General features: G+C 38.0%; 1 protein-coding gene across 3 annotated transcripts in view; it reads right to left on the bottom strand.

Moving 5' to 3' along the window:
• Nucleotides 1–474: 474 nt before the first annotated feature.
• The window catches only part of LOC150091200 (histidine protein methyltransferase 1 homolog), a 132,104-nt gene continuing 112,099 nt past the window's right edge, over nt 475–20,479 (bottom strand). For 2 of the 3 annotated variants that reach the window (XM_090382739.1, XM_090382755.1), the window contains exon 8: nt 479–612. In XM_090382739.1, coding sequence (XP_090238865.1) covers nt 572–612 — 41 coding nt within the window. In that variant the 3' untranslated portion in view covers nt 479–571. Of the gene's footprint in view, nt 613–20,479 lie in introns of all 3 variants that reach the window. The other variant, XM_090382748.1, reaches the window with a different exon arrangement.

Here is a 20,479-nt window from a genome sequence, read left to right as displayed (position 1 = left end):
TTGTACCTGGGTAATATTTCCCATGAATACAGCATATACACAGCAGATATCTATTCTACAGAGTTGCACTCAGACCACATATATTTAAATAAACTTACAATTTTCAGAGGTGTGGTTTATAAGTGCATTACAAGCTTTATTACAAGATTTCAGAATGCTTGGTTAGTATTCATTTTTGCTGTAACACACATTTTGATAAGGGGATAATGATCATAACGATAGTTCAGCACAATCCAAGAACACAGTCAATTAAAAGCACAAATAACATTAATGGCACCATATTTTTAAAAAGAATTACACTAGCCACCTTCATATGAATTTTATCTATAAGAATAATAAAAAAAATTTACACTAGTATGATAAGCATAACTGCATCAGCCATTTTATGTTCACACCAAAAGAAACTAGAAAACTTATTACAATTACAATAACTTATCTCTGCCTTTTTTCTTTTGTGTACATATATGTTTGTGTGTGTGTACTATATATATATATATATATATAGCATTTAACACAGGATCACTAAATTACACAATATTCAGCTTTGGAGGACTTATTACATTTTCTTCACCTAACCTTTAAACTTCAGTTGAAGTATTTCTCTTTGTACACCTAGAACAAAAAATAAAATAAAAGTAAATGAATAAAACATATATACTATCCTCTGACACAGTGGTCTCCAAAGTGAGGTGCATGGATGATCCAAAGAGTGATTTGGTAAGCAGAGCGAGCAATGCAATCCTTCCATTTGGATCAACATACCTACGTGAGGTGACTTTCTCTGCAATGAATATTATTAAAACTACGTTTAGAAATAAACTTAACTTGGAACCAGATCTTTGAGTAGTGAAAAATATTCAAGCACATTGTTCCCACTAAAAATGCTGTTGATTTGATTTATATTTGTACTTTAATTTCAATTTCGTTTTGATTTGTATTTTTGCATCGAATTAGATTGTGATCTTTTCAAATTCTAGATATAATGCCTACCATGTAAATTATTTATAAATAAAACAAATAGTATTACATTACATTTACTACACTTGTTACATTAATGATTTCATATCATTTTGTGCTTGAACTTCAATTTAATTTTGTTTTGTATTTTTTTATTTGTGATCTTTTAAAATTATATGTGAGTTTAGATATGCCTTCCATGTAAATAATTTATAAATAAAAAAATATATTAAACTTATATATTTAATTTTTTTATTCTGGGGTGCACGCTAGTCCTTTTAAGTAAAATAAAGGTGTGCAACCAAAAAAGTTTGGAGACCACTGCTCTAACACATACTGAGACATCTCATTCCTGGAAAGTACCAGTTATAAGTGGCATATAAAAAGCACACACACTCAACAAGCTACAGTAAAAGCTAGAATGATCCAGTAAACTCTTCTGGCATCAGTTATCCAGAGTATAATTGGAAATTTATTTATTAATACAAAAATTTAAACTAGTAAGCGATGGTACTAAGCGGCCACTTATCTGCCTTTGCAAGTCCACTAAACAGGAGGGTTTGATGATGGCCATGAACTTTATTGTTCTTCACCAGTTCAAGCTGTAGTATTTTGTTTTTTTTTTTAAAATTGCATATGAAAATGGCCATAAATTTAGTACAATGTATAAACACTAATTAAGGTTAAGGTGGTTCAGGTGAGTGTTGTGATACTGTAACACGTATATGTGGAAGTCTTGCAGCTAGGATCGGATCCGGCAGATTTACTCTTTCAAATGAAATGTCAGGAACTCTGCATTGGATTTGGGTAGACCCAAGTCTTGCACAGGCCATCCAACTGTTGCTGAATAGGGAATATGCCACTTTACTTAAACAGGCTTCTGAAGTATAAACCCAATTATCCTGTTCACCAGATTTCATCCAATTATAAAGTCTCTTCTCTGGAAAGCAGTCGGTCAACTAATTGGTTTGAATTTTATTGGTGCAGCAGCAGCAGCAGAGGCTATAATGAGCAAAACCAGTTAACACAGAGGAAGAAAAACAGTTGTTGTTGTTGTTTTGGTGTTTATTGGCGCATCGACAATGGAGATCATAGTGTGCCATTGTATAACATTCATTTGTTATACAATGTTCTCTTTATATAAATCTTGTTCGAATGTAAAAGGTTAACTGTTTCTGTGGTATTATACTATTATTTACAGCAGATGGTATATGTTGATTGTTTGTATGAATCTAAAAATATCTGACACGTGTTCTTTGTCACCTATAAGATCTTTAAGGGTGATGTTTCGGTTTCCTTTATATAATGATGAAAAAATTCGGTGTCGATCATTTTCATATGTTGGGCATTCTATAAGTATATGTTTAACTGTTTGGATAGTATTGCATACTTGGCATCTTGGGGGTTCTTCTGCACGTAATAGATAACCATTTGTGAAATGTGTATGGCCTATCCTCAATCTAGTCAGAACAACTTCTTCTCTCCTTGATTTCCTTATGCTCGTTTTCCAGTGCTCAACTTTTGGTTTTATTTCATATAATTTATTCCATGTTTGTTTTTGCCAAGAGTTCTTGCCATTGGGTTAGACAGCGATTTTTAATGAATGGCTTGTAGTCCTTATGTGGAACTGTGAAATATTGTTCTTGAAGGTTAGTGGTTGATTTTGCAATTCTATCAGCTTCTTCATTTCCTTTTATCCCTTTGTGTCCTGGTATCCAGCAGAAAAGTATCTCTTGTTTTTTATTTGTGAAGCCTGTTAGTATCTGTTTAATTTGCCAGAGTACTGGATGGGTTATATTGCTTGTGTTTTGTATGGCTTGGATTACACTTAATGAATCACAGAATATTACTGTTCTCAAGTGGTAGGTGGTTCTGAAATGCTCCAGGGCTATCTGAACTGCTACTAATTCTGCAGTATAGACACTGCATTCTTTTTGGAGTTGGCGTGACAATGTAACATCTGGGAATACTGCTGTTGCTCCTACATGGTTCTCTGATTTTGATCCGTCTGTATATATATATATATTGGTATGTGATTGGGATATTGCATTCTATGTGCTGCATGCAGTTGTTGAAAGTTGCTGTCTGATAAAGTATTTTTATTCCAGTTTTGTGTGAGGAGTTCATAAGCTGTGGTATGGTTTATCCATGGTGGATCTATATGTCCTTGGTTTGCAACGTTATCTATTTTGAGATCATGTGTTATCAGTAGCTCCTGTAGTCTGATGCCTAGGGGCTGGTTTGCTCTTTTGAGGTTCCTATATATGTTTTCCTATTTTGGCAAGAATAAAATTGTCCAAGTCGGATGGTCTCTTATGGGTCTTATCCTGTAAGCATACAGCAGTGACAACTGTTCTCTCCTCAGGAACAGTGGTGATTCATTAGCCTCTGTATAGAGACTGTATATAGGGGATGTGCGGAAAGCTCCTGTTGCTATTCGTATTGCACTATGGTGAATCGGATCTAGACATTTGAGGGCACTCTTTCTTGCTGATGCATAAACCGGTGCTCCATCATCTATTTTTGACCTTACTAGTGCTTTATACAAGTTGAGCAGGGTATAACGGTCTGCCCCCCCCAAGATGTTGTTAAGACTTTAAGAATATTAAGTTGTTTCATACATTTTATTTGTAGTTCTTTTATATGTTCTACAAAGGTCAACTTGTTGTCTAGAATAAGTCCAAGAAATTTTACACTTCGTTTAACTGGTATTGAGTTACCTTGCAATAGTTCAGGTTCAGGGTGTAAATTTCGTTTTCTACAGAAATGTACGCAGACTGTTTTTTCTTTTTATATTCTAAACCTGTTTTTCTGGGCCCAATGACTGACTTTAATTGCACATTGTAGTTGTCTTTCTATTGTTCCCATGTTCTGTGTTTGATATGAAATACTGAAGTCATCTACATATAGTGCAAGAGTAGGGATATCGGTGGCCTACTGTGACAGGTAACCACATAGAAAAGGTATACAGGCGATCCCCCACTTAACACTGATAATTCATTTCTGGAAAAACAGAGCACTAAGCAAATGCCATATTCCCATAAAGTAACATGTATTTGTGAGTTGTGGTCTATGCCATAGGATATTTCCCAATCGATAATAACTGTTAGTGAAAAGATGCACAAATGTCGGTCAAAATATTTAATACGCAAAAATTTGTACATATAAAATATTCTATATTACATACGTATATAATTATGTGGTAAGTAACTACATTACATATTAAAATTAAACTTAAAATGCCAATTAAAATCATGAATTTATTAATCTGATGGCCCTGGGCTGTTGAGTTTTTGTATCTTTGGAATGTGTCATTTTGAGTTGTACTTTGTCCCTCTTCCTCTCGTTATACAAAATCATTTCTTTCTTTAAATTTCTTATTACCTTGGAACTTCGTTCTTGTTGTTGTTGTTCTGGAGGCTTAATGGCACATAAGCTGCTAAGGCTATAATGCGCCTATTCACTTATTATATTAAAACATGAGTTTCCCCTAAATCAAAAGAAAATCTGAAATCAGAAATAACTGAAAAGCCCAGTTTGCCTGAGAAAGTCAAAATTCAGAAATATTTGCCTTATCACCAATGAGATTTTCAAGAGTTATTGGTTTTTGAAGTTTAACCAGTGAGATCAAGGATGAAGTTCTGGCTTGTTTATAATAAGGGCAGCCAATAAGAATATGTTTTACAGTCAAATTATTAGAACAATGTGTACATTGTGGTGGATCATCTCCTGTGAGTAAATGAAGCTAGGTCAGATGGGTATGTCCTATTCGAACTTCGTTCTATGCCAGGGTCTTTCTCCTGGAAATAATCACATATTTTGTCCTTTGCAGTCAGTAACTTTTAGCTTTACTGTGTCCTTTGCAGTCAGTAACTTTATCGGCTCTTTATCCATTGGATCTTGATCATCTTCTCCCTCAATTTCAAACTCTTGTTCTTTTGTCATTTCCATGAGTTCTTCATTAGAGAGAGGCCATCCCTGTCATTGTCGGCCATCTCTTGTATGTCACATCATCAATTTTGTCTAATCCTGTTTCTTTTCTGAGCTCAATAATTTGCGCTTTAACTTTCTCAACCAAATCATCAGGTTCTTCAGGAATCCCTTATGCAATTCTTCCAAACTTTCCTCCACACTCCATTCGTGGTTTTCTGAGTCACTTCATCCCAGGCACTTAAAATGTTGTAGATGACAGTTTTAACGTTGTAGGATTCCCAAAATTCCTTTAGGCTGGGTTCATTTTCACCAGTGTTGATGGCTTTAATAGCTTGGGAAAACGTTTGTTTGTTTTTGTTTTTAGGAGCATTAGCAACTAAGGCCATATTGCTCCAGAATATGCGGTGGTCATTCCCTGACCTTTCTGCATCCTCCGTATTTGGTGGTGACGGGCTCTAACCCCGATCTAATCAAGGAGCGTGTGCTGCGCACTGCTGCTCCTTCCCACCTGGCTATGGAGGAGCCTGGGAAAACGTGTTCCTTATGTAGTAAGCTTTAAATGTGGCAATAACACCTTGGTCCATTGGTTGGATCAGATATGTAGTTTTTGGAGGCATTTAAAAAAGTTTTATATGATTGTTCAAGTCTTCTAAGCTAGCTTTGCTTGAATGTCATGGTGCGTTGTCCATGATCAGAATTCCTTTGTAATCAAGGTTATTTTTTGCACAATATCTTGTAACTGTGGGACAGAATAATTCAGAGTATCAATCAACGAAAAGAAGCCTGGTTACCCAAGCTTTTTTATTAGCCATCCAAATTACAGGTAGGTTTTATTTACTGAAACCTTTAAGAGCCCTTGGATTTTCTGAATGGTAAACTAAAATGGGTTTTAATTTAACACCCCCCCCCCCACACACCTCTCGCAGCATTACCACCCAGCAATAAAGTCAACCGATCCTTTGCCACTTTGAAGCCTGGCATGTTTTTTTTCTTCTTCTAACATGAAACTTCTGTTAGGCATTCCCAAAAAATCCCTCATTCATCTATGTTAAAAACTTGTTGAGCAATATAACATCCCTCTTAAACAATTTTAACAAGTTCTTTTTTAAAAGTTTCGGCTCCTCAATCTGCACTCGTGGCTTCTTCCTGGATTGCTATATTGTGCAGGTTATAGTGCTTTTTAAATTTATTGAACCAGCCCTCACTAGCATTAGATGATTCCACATTTTTTTGAGGTGAGCTTTCTTCAGATCTTCATAAGCTAATCGCTTTTTCTTTAAAATAATTAAACTTAATGGAATTCTGCATTGGATATTATCTTCAATAAAATTATTTAGATATTTCTCCATTTCATTCATAATAGCCAGCCTGTCCCTAGTCAATTTAGTTGCCTGCAATGGAATAGCTGTCTTTCCCGTGGCTGAAATTAATTCTTTATTTTTTATAATTATTCTTACAGTTGAACCTGCCAGTCCTAAATTATTACACACATCCACTTGTCATTGACCAGAATCAATTCGCTTCAAAATGTGTAATTTAATTTTCAAACTCAAATCTTTTTCTTACCACGACCAAACAACATTGTTGCTTTTTCATTCTGATCTGCCACTATTAGCTCTTCGAAAACGTAACTGCATTGCATTAATTATGGTTCAATGTTCGAGTAAACTGTCTGTTATGGACAATGTCTAATACTGTACTGAGTGATGCCTAGATTTTGGATAAATGCATATAACACAAATATTACAAGCAATACTGCATATTCCTTAACTTGATGATTTTTTCAAATGTTGTTCTTGATACTAACAAGTTACAGGCCTGCAGTTAATTCAGCACAGGAGAAACTTTTACTGAGCATGAGAAATGTTTTAATGCTGTTTTGCTATTCATTCTCATGCTATCAACTACATCAGATGAAACGTTTTCATTAACAATGCTAAAAATTCAATTTGTAAAAGAATTTAATTCAAAAATTCAATCTGTATGCTGGTAACAGAGCATAATAGTGAGTTGTGATAATATTATAGTGAGATATGGGTTATGAACCCCAGGGGCTCACATCTGGTGAGTATGGGCTTGGCACACCTAGGGTGTGCCAAGAAGAATGATGATATCCTGAGCTGGATATCATCATTCTTCTCTTTTTTTGCTGATTCCTTTCTCTCTCTCTCTCTCTCTCTCTCTCTCTCTCTCTCTGGGTAACTCAGAAATATTTTTTTTGGCTGGTGCAGCATAAGCCTGAGGCTTCCTTGCACCTTATGGCTAATAATAATAATAATAAGTACAGCGTTATAGCAAATTAGAGTAAAGTGAACCACATTATAATAAGGGCCTACCGTATAGGAAAACTTTGTTAATACAATATTGGTGTATACAAAGTAGATATTCCTTCTCAAAAGGAATACGCATTCTCATGTTAAAAAACTTGTTTAATATAAAACACAGTTAATATGTATGACAAAAGTTACTGGGAAATATTAAAAAAATCTCATTTTAAATCTGCCTATACAAGTTCAGACATTTAAAAAAAATCGAAGGAGATGCTGACAAGTGGTCATTGTCGATTCAAATATTAATGAGCACAGAGGATCTGCTAAGCTGGCTCTAAAAGTAGTAAAAAATAAATGGCATTCATTGAAAATGTATTTGGACAAAATATGATGGATGGTTAAAATGGTGTTGCAATTCTCACACACATAGGGTCATCAGCCTTCAGCAGTGAGGACTAACGACACTGAAAAGTGGGACTGTTGTCCAGTTTTGCTTTTGTGCGGTGGAAATGTGCTCCTGCTTTTTTCTTGTATTTAGTGTGTTTTAAGGCATCCCCATATGTACAAATATATTTCCCTTGAAGATAACAGTGTGGTGAGTTAATAGGTATAATTTTAGGTGTTTGGACTGTGGGGTTGTGAAGATATCAGTGAGTGAGAAAATTTTTTTTTTTTTTTATGTGAACCCCAAACACGAGAGGTATTAGAACCTATAGTACTTAGTACCGTGCTTGGGTTGGAGGTTGAGAAGACGAAAGAAGATATTTGTTGACATTGGACTTGAACTTCTATAGATTGTAATTTTCAGGAAATACATATGAAGGAAGGTTGTTCCAGAAAACGGCAGCTGAATGAATAAATGAGGAAGATGAAAAGTTGGTTCTGTGGGTTTGAAGTTGGACAGTATATGGATGTTGGCTGGTGGCGGCATGTGTTCGGACTGTTTTGAAAGAGAGAGCAGGAATTATAGACGCCAATTCAGAAGAACAGTGCCCATGGAAGTACCTGTAGAAGAGGCATGCAGCAGAAACAGTACGTCTATGAGAAAGCGAGTGGAGAGACTCTGTTAGAGATGAATCATTAATTAACCTAACTGCCCTCTTCTGAATGGAATCAAGAAGCCTGAGAGAGGTTTTGGGGGCACCACCCCAGTTTGGGAGCAATATTCCATGGCGGGGCGGATTTGCGATTTATACAAAGTGAGCAGCTGTTTGGAAGAAAAGTAACGCCGAGAGCGAAAGAGAAAACCAAGTTTTTTAGATGCAGAGGAAGCAATATTTGTAATGTGCTTGTGCCAAGAGAGATTAGAAGTCAGGGTAATCCCCAAAAGAGATATACCTTTTTGCCTAAAAATTGGAGTGTCACTAAAGATAAGCATAGGAGCAGAAGAATCCTTTTTGCGAGATATAAGACAAGATTGAGTTTTAGAAGGGTTGAAATCAACTAAGTTGTCTTTACCCCACTGGAGAATTACCTGAGGATCGGCATTTAAGGAATTGATAGCAGATTTTCGAGAAGTTGAAGCTGATTGAGCAGGACAAGGTTTCTCGAAATGGAAAGTGGAATGCAATGTGCTATCATCGGCAAAACTCTGTCAGGGTTTCAATGTCTTTACCAGTCTGCAGTTGGTAGACTAATTTCACTTGATGCAATCCGTAGGTCTTGCATTTATCTTGACCAAATTTCATCCTGATATCAATGCTACTAATCAAATACTATATGTTCCAAAATTATATCCATTTTAAAAATTCATACCATTGACTGCTTATGTGTTTTAAGAGCTCACTTTATTCGGACAGGTAGTGTGGATGCTTAAACATAACTAAACTTTGCAGTAACAATATGTATTTTTTTGTTTTTAGAATAACTGTATTTTAATGATTTTCTTTCAGAATATTTATTATTGCAATAAAAGTTTATTTAAAGCACGAATTCAAGTATTTGTTTTTTCTTTACTTTATTGCACCTAATTGTCATCAAAATTTATTGAGAAAAACATTTGTTTTTGGAATACCAGTATTAATATCACTATCCCGGTTTCATAAATTAAAAATACTGAAATACTGGTATTAAGATTTTGACCGGTGTTTTAAGCCCTAGTTTGGGCTATCTTTTTCAGCCTTAAACTGCTTATATCTCCTTACCTATTGGTTTTAGGGACCCCATCTTTGGTAGGTAGGTAAGGTTCTCAAAAAATTACTTAATTTTAAGAATTTTTCCAGTTCCCCTGGTGGTTAGAAGATGGGATTTGAAAACCTCAATTTGGATAAATCTGAACTTTTATTCAGATTTTTCATCCAGGTGGAAAAGTGTTAATATACAGGGTGATTCACTACCAGTGCGACAAACTTGCAGGAGGTGTAGGAGCACAAACACAAATCGGAATCACGTAGAATTGCAGGGTCCGAAATGCCTTCGTCATGTGGGAGGTCGCGTAAGCAAATAAAAAGAACAGAAACAGCAACTCGTTAGTGTAACAGAAATCATTTTAATGACAAGTTTTACATTGGCAAAAAGCCATGCTACAGAAGGTGTTCGACCAGAAGCAGTCACACAGGCTTCACAGCGCCGCTGCATGGAATCCCTAACGTCCTGGAAGATTCCTGGCGTGTCTCAAATCTCCACGGCAGCTACAGAGATGTGAGCAACGAGGTCTTCAACTAAATCAATGGGGTCTCGTACACCAATGTCTTCATTTTACCCCAGCAGAAGAAGTCCAGGCATGATAGGTCCTGCGATCTAGCAGGCCAATGAACCGGACCACCACGACCTATCCAATGCTGTCCAAATGTAACGTTTAGGTGTTGGAGGACGTCACTGGTGTAATGTGGGGGAGCCCCATCATGCTGGAACCACATTGAGTGGCACAACGACTGAGGAACATGCGCTTCAATAAGTTCGGGCAGGACTTGCTGTAGAAAGATCAAGTATGCCCTACCGTCCAGCCAAGGGGGCAGAAGTTACGGTCCAATGAGGTGGTCTCCAACATTGACAGAGAAACGCCGTTGAGTTGCACGTGTTTGCTGGGGTTCTCCAAAGCCCACAAATGGGCGTTATGTTGATTGAAAGTTCCCTCTCTTGTGAAACTTGCCTCATCCTGAACAATACGGATGCAGCAAATGCGCTGTCTGCCACACTCTGTTGAAGAAACCAAGTATCAAAAGTCCTCCGGAGTGGATAATCCGCAGGCTCCAATGATTGGACGCGTTGCAATGGTATGAACTCATTTGGTTTGTGACAGTATCCTCCATACAGTGGATTGGGAAATACCCAATCGTTGGCCTATCGCTCGAGTACTCGTACTCTGATTGCCTTCTGCAAGATGTAGGACATTCTCCTCATTGTCTGGCATCCTCGTCGTTCGCTCTCGATTCATGGTACATCTCGTGAAACAACCAGTCTCACGAAACATTCTGTGCACATATGCGAAAATCGTATGATGAGGAGCACGCCTGTGCGGGAAACGTTCCTGGTACAAGTGCAGAGCGGCATGCCCGTTACAGTCCGCATCTCCATACGTGAGGTGCATGTTGGCCAGCTCAACGTTTGAATACTTGTCCATCCTACTGCCTCGGGAACCGGTTCACAAATGCTGACTTCCAGCGGGATCGCTGTTCACGCGACCTCCCGTTCAACGTCCTCTACCGCATGACGAAGGCATTTCAGACCCTGCAATGCTATGTGATTCCGATTCGTCTTTGTGCTCCCCTACACCTCCTGCAAGTTTGTCGCACTGGTAGTGAATCACCCTGTATATAAATATATGTACTTTGACTAATAGATTTCTGGCTAATGGAAGAAGACAATTTGATAAGAGATGTTATAGTGTGGCTTTGTTTTTTTTAATTTCTTTACTCAACATTACTTACAACATGAGTACAGAATTGGCAAAAACATCGACACTGAGAGTGGATTCTGATGCTGAGGGCTGCTCTTCTGGATCAGAATTTGTGGAATCTGTTAGCAGAAGGTCTCCGGATTCAGTTAAAGTGATTAGGAAGGTAGAAAGACCCCCCAAAATGGCTAGACTGATAGTTTCTCGGATAGATAAAGAAAAGGATAAAGACAAAGGAAAAAAATAAAAACCCTTCAATGTTGGAGGATGAGTTGGTTCAATTGGTTGAAGCTGAGATGGCCACAGGTCCTTTTAAGAAACATGTAGGTAAAAAAATTGATACTAATCAATCGGAGTCGATTCAGAATTCATTGCTCACAGAGGGACTGGATCTTGGGGATCTCTTGAGGCTTCAGCAGTATATATGTCCAAGTTTGAAGATGATACGAAGGTTGGCAGGGTTGTTAATGACACTAATGACAGTACACTGCCACAGCAGGATCTAGAAAAGTTGAGCAGATGGGCTGAGAGGTGGCAACTGAAGTTTAACATTGACAAATGTAAAGTACTGCATATGGGAAGCAGTAACACCAGAGTAATGTATCAACTGTGTGGTACTACACTGACAGTGGTAGAGAATGAAAAGGACCTGGGGGTAAATGTGCATTCAGATATAGTTTTCTGAGCAGTGCAGACAGTCTGCAAGAGTACTTATGGCATCTTATGAATGATATACAGGAATTTCTCCAGCAGGGATAAGGGTGATTATCCTCTTGTATAAGGCAATGGTCAGGCCACACCTTGAGTACTGTATACAAGTCTGGAGGCCTCATTTTAAGAAGGATGCAGAGCTGTTGGAATGAGTACAGAGAAGGGCAACAAGATTAGTGAATGGAACAAAGGATTACTCTTAAGAAGAAAGGCTTAAATTTTGCAAATTACAGTGTCTGGAGACTAGGCACCCGTGAGGTGATTTGATTGAGGTGTATAACGCCTTGAATGGTTTGAGCATACCCAATGCTGATGGGATTCTTCTTCTTGCTCTGAATAATGGCCTGAGAGGGCATAAATTCAAATTGAGGATTGATATTGTAGGATTGATGTATAGAAGTTTGCCTATAGCCAGTGGGTGGTTGATTGCTGGAACAAACTTCCATCTGTTGTTGTAGAAGTTGATAGCTTAAATAGATTCAAGGCAGAACTAGACAAATATTTGGAGGCGCCTCCGTAGCCAGGTGGGAAGGAGCAGCAGTGCATAGCACACGCTTCTTGATTAGACCGGGGTTTGAGCCTGTCACCACCAAATACGGAGGGTGCGGAAAGGTCAGGGAATGACCACCGCATATTCCCGGAGCAATATGGCTTTAGTTGCTACTGCTCCTAAAAAACCAAACAACAACAACAAATATTTGGAGTGAATGGATGGGTGAAATGAGAAGGGTGGGTTTTTTTTTTTTTTTTTGGCTGATGCTGTATAAGTTTGCTTTCTTGTATCATGTGCCTTTGCTAACGCTAATGCCATACAACAGTCACAAAAATTAGAAAGGCTTTAGGTGAAGTTATGATGGTGGCATCTAGTATGATTACCAAAACAGCTTTGAACCGTATCCATGATTTGTGGGCTGATTTGGAGGCGGTAATAACAGTACTATTAATTGATAATGAAAGGTTGAAAGTGAAATCTGCTGAACTTGTGGTGGGTGCAGGTATTTTTGACCAGCTAATAGAAAAACAAAATGATCTACATATTTTTTGCTGATTTAGTGAGACAAGAGTCTGGTTCTGAGGGCTGTGACACTCGTAGGAATACTTTGAGAAGTACGCAGAGGACTGTGGGAGATCGGGTACGACCTTCGTCTTCGTCTGTCTCTCAAGGGGTTATTGACCCTAAAAATTTGGTTATACTTAGACCTTTGTCTGATTCTGCTTTGGCTTCTAGCCAAGATGTTAAAAATCTTGTGAATGAGACTCTTAAGAAGGACCATAAAAATATGAACGTGAAAGGCATTCGTCTTTTGGGGAATAAGGGAACACTCATGGAGACTACAAATCATGATGATGTTGTTAATAGTGAAAATGCAACAGCCTTGAAAGAGGCTGCAATATCTATAGAGAAACTGAGAATGTCTTATCCTACGGTACTTATTTATAGTGTGCTCAAGGAATATACGAAGGAAGAATTACTTGGAAGATTTATATCTTAAAAACTTTAAAGACTATGAATTTACAGAACATGAAATAAAAGAGGAAACTACGTTCAGATTTAACTCTGGATCGGGATCTAAGGTAACTAATTAGGTAATAGGTTTTTCGCCCAGTCTTTTGAAGTGTCTGTTTCAGAGTAATCATGCCTACTTTACTTCCATTGATTTTGAAAATTCACAGTTGTGAATAAAAGTGTGAAGTAAATGTCAAATGTCTAGGTTATGGGTATTCAGCACAGGAGGTCTGTTCCCACAAAACAGTGTTGTGTGGGCACTGTACAAATGGAGTTCATGTCTTTGCTGATTGTCCTAATAAAGAGAATATGCTGCAATGCATTAATTGCAAGAGACAAAACAAAGATTGCAATCCTTCTGTTCGGGACAGTGTTTCTGAGTATGTAGGAGCAGTGGAACTTGTAAATAGGAGAACCGTTAATGAATAATACAAATGTAGAAATTTTACAGGTTAATGGACAGCGATGTAGAGCTGTTGTCAATGAGATTCGTACAGCTGCTGTAGAGAACTCATTTGACATTGTCTGTATTCAGGAGGCCTTTTTTCTCTGCTCAGGTTGGAGGAGCAACCCACAGGATTATGGGATTCCCATCTTCTGCAAGGATAGTTGCATCTAGTGATGTGGCACCAAAAACAGCGATTGTGATTTTTAATAATGATTTAGTGTTACCTTTGTCACAGGTTTATGTTCTGCGTGCATAACATGTGTGTTGGTTTCATCTAGATACTTTTCGTTCTATTTGGTTGTACTTTATTGTCCTCCTGAAGAGGAAACTTGAATTATTTTGCATCAGTTGGAAGAAGTTTGTTCGAGATTTGCCTCACAAAGATTGTTGCTGATCTGAATGCTAAATCGCATTTCTTGAATAGTGGATTTACTGATGCAAGGGGAAGATGTATTGAGGAGAATTCAAGGGGAAGATGTATTGGAAAGAATTGAAGATGTCAATTCTTTCTTCTCATGGCCTTTGTTTACAGAATCTTCCAGACAGACCTTATACTTTTTCTACGGTGAATGGAGTCAAATATAGATGTAACATTTACATCTTGCCAAATGGCTGATAGGGTGGATGACTGGGATTGTTAGGTTAGACATGATCCATAGTGATCATTGGGCAATTACTTTTAGTGTAGGTTCTAATGATGCAAAGGAAGAGGTCTATATTTGGGATCTTACAAATTATGATATGGACAGCTTTAACTGGGTTAGATTTAAAGAGTATCTGCAATCTACTTTTAGTTAGAAGTGTATTGAGGGCCTTTCCTCAATGTCTGCGACTGAGTGTGTTGATTATATCCAGTATTTGATTAGTCAAGCTTGTGTAGAATACACAGAGGAATGTAGACTTCTCTTGACCGCATTCCAAATTTAAATGAAGACAATGTGTCTGTCCTTCTTGAGGACATTGATAAGTTTAACATGTTCCAGGAGTTATCACTTGCAGTCTTCAAAAGACGAACTGTAGTGCAATCTGCTATGCATTAAACCCAGTTCACTGTGCTTCATTCAGATGAACTTCTGAACTTTGATAGTGATTGTGATCACTGAATTTTGATCTTCAATGCAGTCTTCAAAAGATGAACTGTAGTCTGCTATGTATTGAACCCAGCTCATTGTGCTGGGCCTGGTTTGGATGTAATTTGAACTTTGATATTGATTGTGATCACTGAATTTTGACCTTGATGCTGAACCTTGTTCTTGGTGATCTTCTGTCAACTGGATTCTGGCAGGCTAGACGTGAATTTTGTTGTCATGTCTGGCCTCTCAGTTTATTTAAATTTCTTTTTTTTTTTTTTCTTTTCTTTCTTCATCTCATGTTTGGGCGACTTCAGAACGTGACTGCAGGCACCCACTGGTATTGCACTACTTCCTGTGGGTGCAGTATTCATGCTATATGCACATACAGTGATAGCAAACCAGAGCCCAGCTCACACTTTTATTCTAAATAATTCTCAGGCTGGCTATGTAGTTTCTAAAACAATGCAGGTTACCAAGGCGAATGGGCGCCTCTGTAGCCAGGTGGGAAGGAGCAGCAGTGCGTAGCACATGCTTCTTGATTAGACCGGGGTTCGAGCCCGTCACCACCAAATACGGAGGATGTGGAAAGGTCAGGGAATGACCACCGCATATCCCGGAGCAATATGGCCTTAGTTGCTAATGTTCCTAAAATCCAAATAACAAACTAACAAACCAAGGCAAAGATGGGCTTATGCCTGGGAGCCACCCCGATACAAGAAAACACACATAGACGAACTAAGATTTGTACAGAGAGCATATTAATATATGTAAATAAATCTTGCATGTAACCTTGAAATTGTATAAATTGTGTGTAATAAATGAATGAAATGAAAACAAAAAAAAAAAAAAAAAAAAAAAATGAAAAAAAGTCCTCAGCAGAAACAAATGTGGAGGAGGAGAACAATTTCCTCTCTATGGTTCCTGTGTAGACTAGACTGCCTGCCAGAGTTTGATTACAGGTTTACTTGATGTAGTTTGATTGTGACTTGTTTGTGCACATGACTGTTGCCACTAGAATTGTAACCAGTTACATTTCCAGTGGCAATTAAGTCCTACCTGCTGGTAGTCTATATAAGGGACTAGAAGGCTGCGATTGTTCTGGGTTTGTGCTGATCTTGTTGCAACATCTACCAGTTCATTATGCTGATGTGGCTGAATCCACCATATGTCAAAGGACCATTCAGCTTTAACATATTCAAAGCTAACTCATAATATACAATTCTGGAATACAGTTTTATCTGGGAAGATGGCTGTAGACCTCCAGATAATTCTGACTTCAAGTCATCTGCAAAGACTGGCAAAAAGTCCAAGTGTTCCGGATGGGAAGCAGAGACTTATGATGGAGTACACACCTTGATGACTAGGCAACGTTTGTTTATTATGATGTCAGATCTTTCAACAACACTTGGACACTAATACCAAAGTTGGCAATGGCAGTCTGATGGCTGTTATAGAGATTTTCCCATCATGATACAAGGATGGATGTCAATGTGGGAATGACGTGGCATGAATTTCAGTTTAAAGACATGTAACTGCTTATGCCTAAACAACAAAGGTGCTTTGGCTGTTCTAAATGCTCCAGTAGTGCTGTAGATGGCCTGGGTGTAGGCATTGGAATATGCCATTTCTAGCCAAGGTGAGAACTTGGAACCCATAATAAATGCAAGATGAGATGACACGCAAAAGGTTCAGGCCCCTTGTGCATTTTGTCCACAACTGACAAGCGTGTTGGAGCAATGTTAACTTCTTAGAGAATAACTTAATGGATAGTGATGTAGAGCTGTTGCCAATGAGATTCATATAGCTGCTGTAGAGAACTCATTTGACATTTTCTGTATTCAGGGGCCTTTTTTCTTTGCTCAGGTTGGAGGAGCAGCCCATACGTTTATGGGGAATATGTCCTACAAATTTCGTTTCAGGTGCTACTAGAACGATATTTTGTCCAAGCTTTAGGAAAAAAAAAAAAAAAAAAAAATACATGTAGTCTTTTGAGATGAGCACCTGAAATGATTAGCCACTGCCCAGAAGTTGAGGTGGTCAGTAGCATGTGCCAATTATATTTTGATGACCTTGTGATTGCATTACTGCATAAAAAAAACAGAAGTCACCAATAAAGGGAGCACCATTCATAGTAGTTCATAAGAGAATTAACTTTCATAGTTAAAAAGTGCAACACTTGGAACTGATCATCAGGGAACTCCCTCCTCTCAGCAAAAAAGACCACGAGGGATCAAAAGAGAGTGTGAATCCCCATAAGAACTTGGAATGACTGATTAAGAAAAATTTTTTTAATAAAATCTGCAAGATAAACTTAAGTTTGAGATGTATTTTAAAATTTCAAGTTTTCAATGTTATACACTTCTGTGTTATAACACTGCAGAGAAGTTGTGTTATAACATCAAAAAAAATAAACACCAGATGCTCACATTTGAGGAAAGCAGCTCAGATAGATGTTTCTGGTCTTATTAAATGGTTGGATGGTGACCTGATTGTCTGGAAAGCACAATGTATCCCGAACTGAACATTCTTTTTAGGATCTTATATAAGCAGTTGGTAATGGAAATTACCAACAGGATGGTAATTGTGTGGGGGTGTCTTGATTCTTTCCTGGTTAGGAGAAGGCAAGCATGATTACCTTATGCTAGGAGTCTAGAAACTGCTCTTCACGATAGCTCTTTTTCATATTTTTGTTTGAAGGCCAGAAACTCTGGAGATTACAGCATTTCAGCAGATACTTTAGCAAATGTTTCCCCAAAAGCAACATTTCCCAAATTGGGGTACGCAGGCCAATTCCAGGGGGAAGTGATTGCTTTTGTAGCAATTCTCTTCGACCTCACGTATCCACAAGAGAGAAGACACAGGAAATCAATAGTAGTAAGAGTATGGGGAGGCAAAAGAAAAAGGTATCAGCTTCCATTTTTAAAAGGAATAGGCCACTGCAGGGCATATGCTCTACAATAGGGCGCCGCTCCCATTAATGTTGGCACTATCCCAAATGGTGTTATATCCGTTAAAAGCCCTTAATAATAAGATTGGAGAAGGAATTATATAATAAGATCATCAATGTCTGTTTGGGTATCTCAGTCTCAGGTGTCAAATGGACGGTGCAGACTATCAAAAACCCAACTTCAAGTTTGAAATGGGAGCCTGTTGCTTATAAAGATAACTTACCGGGAAGGCTTCAGTCCTGCAAACTGCAGCATTTGGAGACTAGACACACTTGAGGAGATCTGACTGAAGCGTTTAAGCTCTAATGGATTGAGTATGCTCAGTACTGATGAAATCCTTCCTGCAGCTCAAGACTACTCACATGAGGCGGCATATGAGATTCAAATTCAGGAAGGATGGTTGGAGGATAGATGTGCAGAATTTGTCTCCAGTCAGCAGGTAGTTTAAATAAATTCAAGGAAGAACTAGAACAAACTGTTAGAGGGGGATGGACAACAGTTGACATGGGAAGTGTGGTTTTTTTTTTTTTTTTTTTGTTGATGCTGCATAAGCTTGCTTTCTTGCATCATTTGCCACCACTAATATTAACTCCTCCGCATGAGTAATCATTTCCACTTCTGTCCTTATGAATGATAATAAGATTATGATATCATCTCTATTTCATCAGAATACGAGGGATGGCAGTTCAAAAAAGATTTATATTCACCCACAAGCAGTTGTGATAGAAAGATGAAATTTTTGTTCGATACCTCAATCTCTATAGCAACCACAAAAATTTTTGTTTCAAACCTGACAACTCTTTTTTTTTTTTTTTTTCTTTTTCTTTGCACTGCTGAATGAGTGAAGTGTCACAATGAATAAAGTGGAATATAGATCAGTAATTCGGTTCTTCTTTCTGCAAGGGAAAACACCCAAAAAAATCCATGAAAAAATGGTCACTGTTTATGGAGAAGATTGCCCTGGTTATAGTGTTGTTGCATATAAACAACTCAAATGTGGAGGAGCTACAGAGCATGAAGAAGGAATCTCAGGATGCCAAGCAACTGCTGTAACAGAAGAGAGTTGCAAAAATTGAGGCATTAATCCTAGAAAATGGCCACAGTAGCATCAAAGAACTAGCTGCAAAGCTCCAGATTAGTGTAGGGTTTGGGAGAACATCATCCATCAACAGTTGTACAATAGCAAAGTGTCTGCTAGATGGGCTCTTAGACTACTGTCCCTTACCAGAAGGAAAGGGCACAAAGTGCACATGAAATGTTGTTGTGGTGCTAGGAACAACAAGAGGAGTGGTTTTTTTTTTTTTTTAATGGCCAGTAACCATGGACAAAACTTGGATCCATCACTATGATCCCAAAACTAATCAAATGTGAAAACAATGGAAGCTTGTATAATAGCCAACCCCCAAAAATGCAAAAGTGCAAACAAGTGCTGGCAGATTGATGCTGTCAGTTTTTTGGTATCAGCATGGTGTAATCTAACAGATTACCTTCAAAAGGGCTGTAGTGTGATGAAGTATTATTCCAACCTCCTCAAAGCTAAGTGCTGGCTATAAAAGAAAAAAACAAAAGGAAAGCTGTCAAATAGTGTGCACCTGTTCCACAATAATGCTCCTGTATATTCCTCTTGTGCTGTAGTGAGGTGTTCCCACAAATGATTTGAAATGTTGCCACATCCTGCTTATCCCCCCCTGGCCTTGCATCCTCAGATTTCTTCCTCTCTCTTGCACTGACATCCTTTCTTTGTAGAAAACACTATGCTGCTCATGATGAGGTGATTTCTACAAAACTAGCATGCAGAAATGTATTCAAAGGAGAAAAATATGTCACTTTGTCTGGTGACCAAGTTGAAACAGTTTAATACATGGTGTTTGTTTCAACCTTTTTTATTGCAACTACTTCTGAGTGAATACAAATCTTTTTCTGAACTTTCCCCTCATATATGACAATTCCACTTTAGGAATTTAGCCATTAGTTGTTGGGCTTGGTAGATAATACATTAGTTAGCTTCTGAAGGACTCACTTTTTGTCAATATATTCTCAATATACTAAGAATGAGAGAACACTGCTCTTTGTGAATTAGAGATAATTTAATGAATAGCAGTTGTCACTTTTTTTTTTTTTTTTTTTTATTAACATACAGGCTGAATAATAACAAATGAAAATAAACGTCAGTAAAAAAACACAAATAAAAAAAAAAAGGGAAAGTAAGCACGAAAAGGAGAGGAGATTACTGTGGGTTTTGGCTGAAGTGATAGGGCCTTCAACAGTGGATTTTGTGGGGTTTTAGAATGGGAAAGAAATGCACAAGAATGTATTCACCACCAAGGAGCAACTTGATGGGTGCTAAAGATAGGGGAAGGTTGTGATTGATTTGAGTTGGTCTGTGGCAGCTGTACGTTCTCAACAGTAACACTTTCCTGAATTGGACAAGTTGTGATACCATCATAGCCTTAAGAGAAAGCATTTTGCTGACTGGCTATGGATTGTCTGTTTTTAATATGTAGTGCTCTGTATAGAATGACTGGAAACTGAATGGATAATGCTCGGTTTGGTTGGTTGGCTGTTACGTGTCTGGCAAGCCTGTTTTGAATTCTCCTTGACCTCCTGGTGCCAACAGAATAACTCTGGATGTGGGAGATGAGGGAAGGGCAATGAGGTGGAGGTCTGAGGTATTTCTTGGGATGGCATCTGAGGTCAGAGAAGAGGAAAATCCAGGAGGGAGAAACAGTAAATCTGTCAGTGTCTGTTGATGTTAACATCTGGGCTGTGTTGACTGCATCAGGCTTCTATTAACTCT

This window comes from Mastigoproctus giganteus, chromosome 1 (genome assembly GCF_048544385.1).
Source record: "Mastigoproctus giganteus isolate SK-2022 chromosome 1, ASM4854438v1, whole genome shotgun sequence".
NCBI lineage: Eukaryota > Metazoa > Arthropoda > Arachnida > Uropygi > Thelyphonidae > Mastigoproctus > Mastigoproctus giganteus.
The sequence above is the reverse complement of the archived record's forward strand: the minus strand, read 5'-3'. Positions and strand labels throughout refer to the sequence as shown.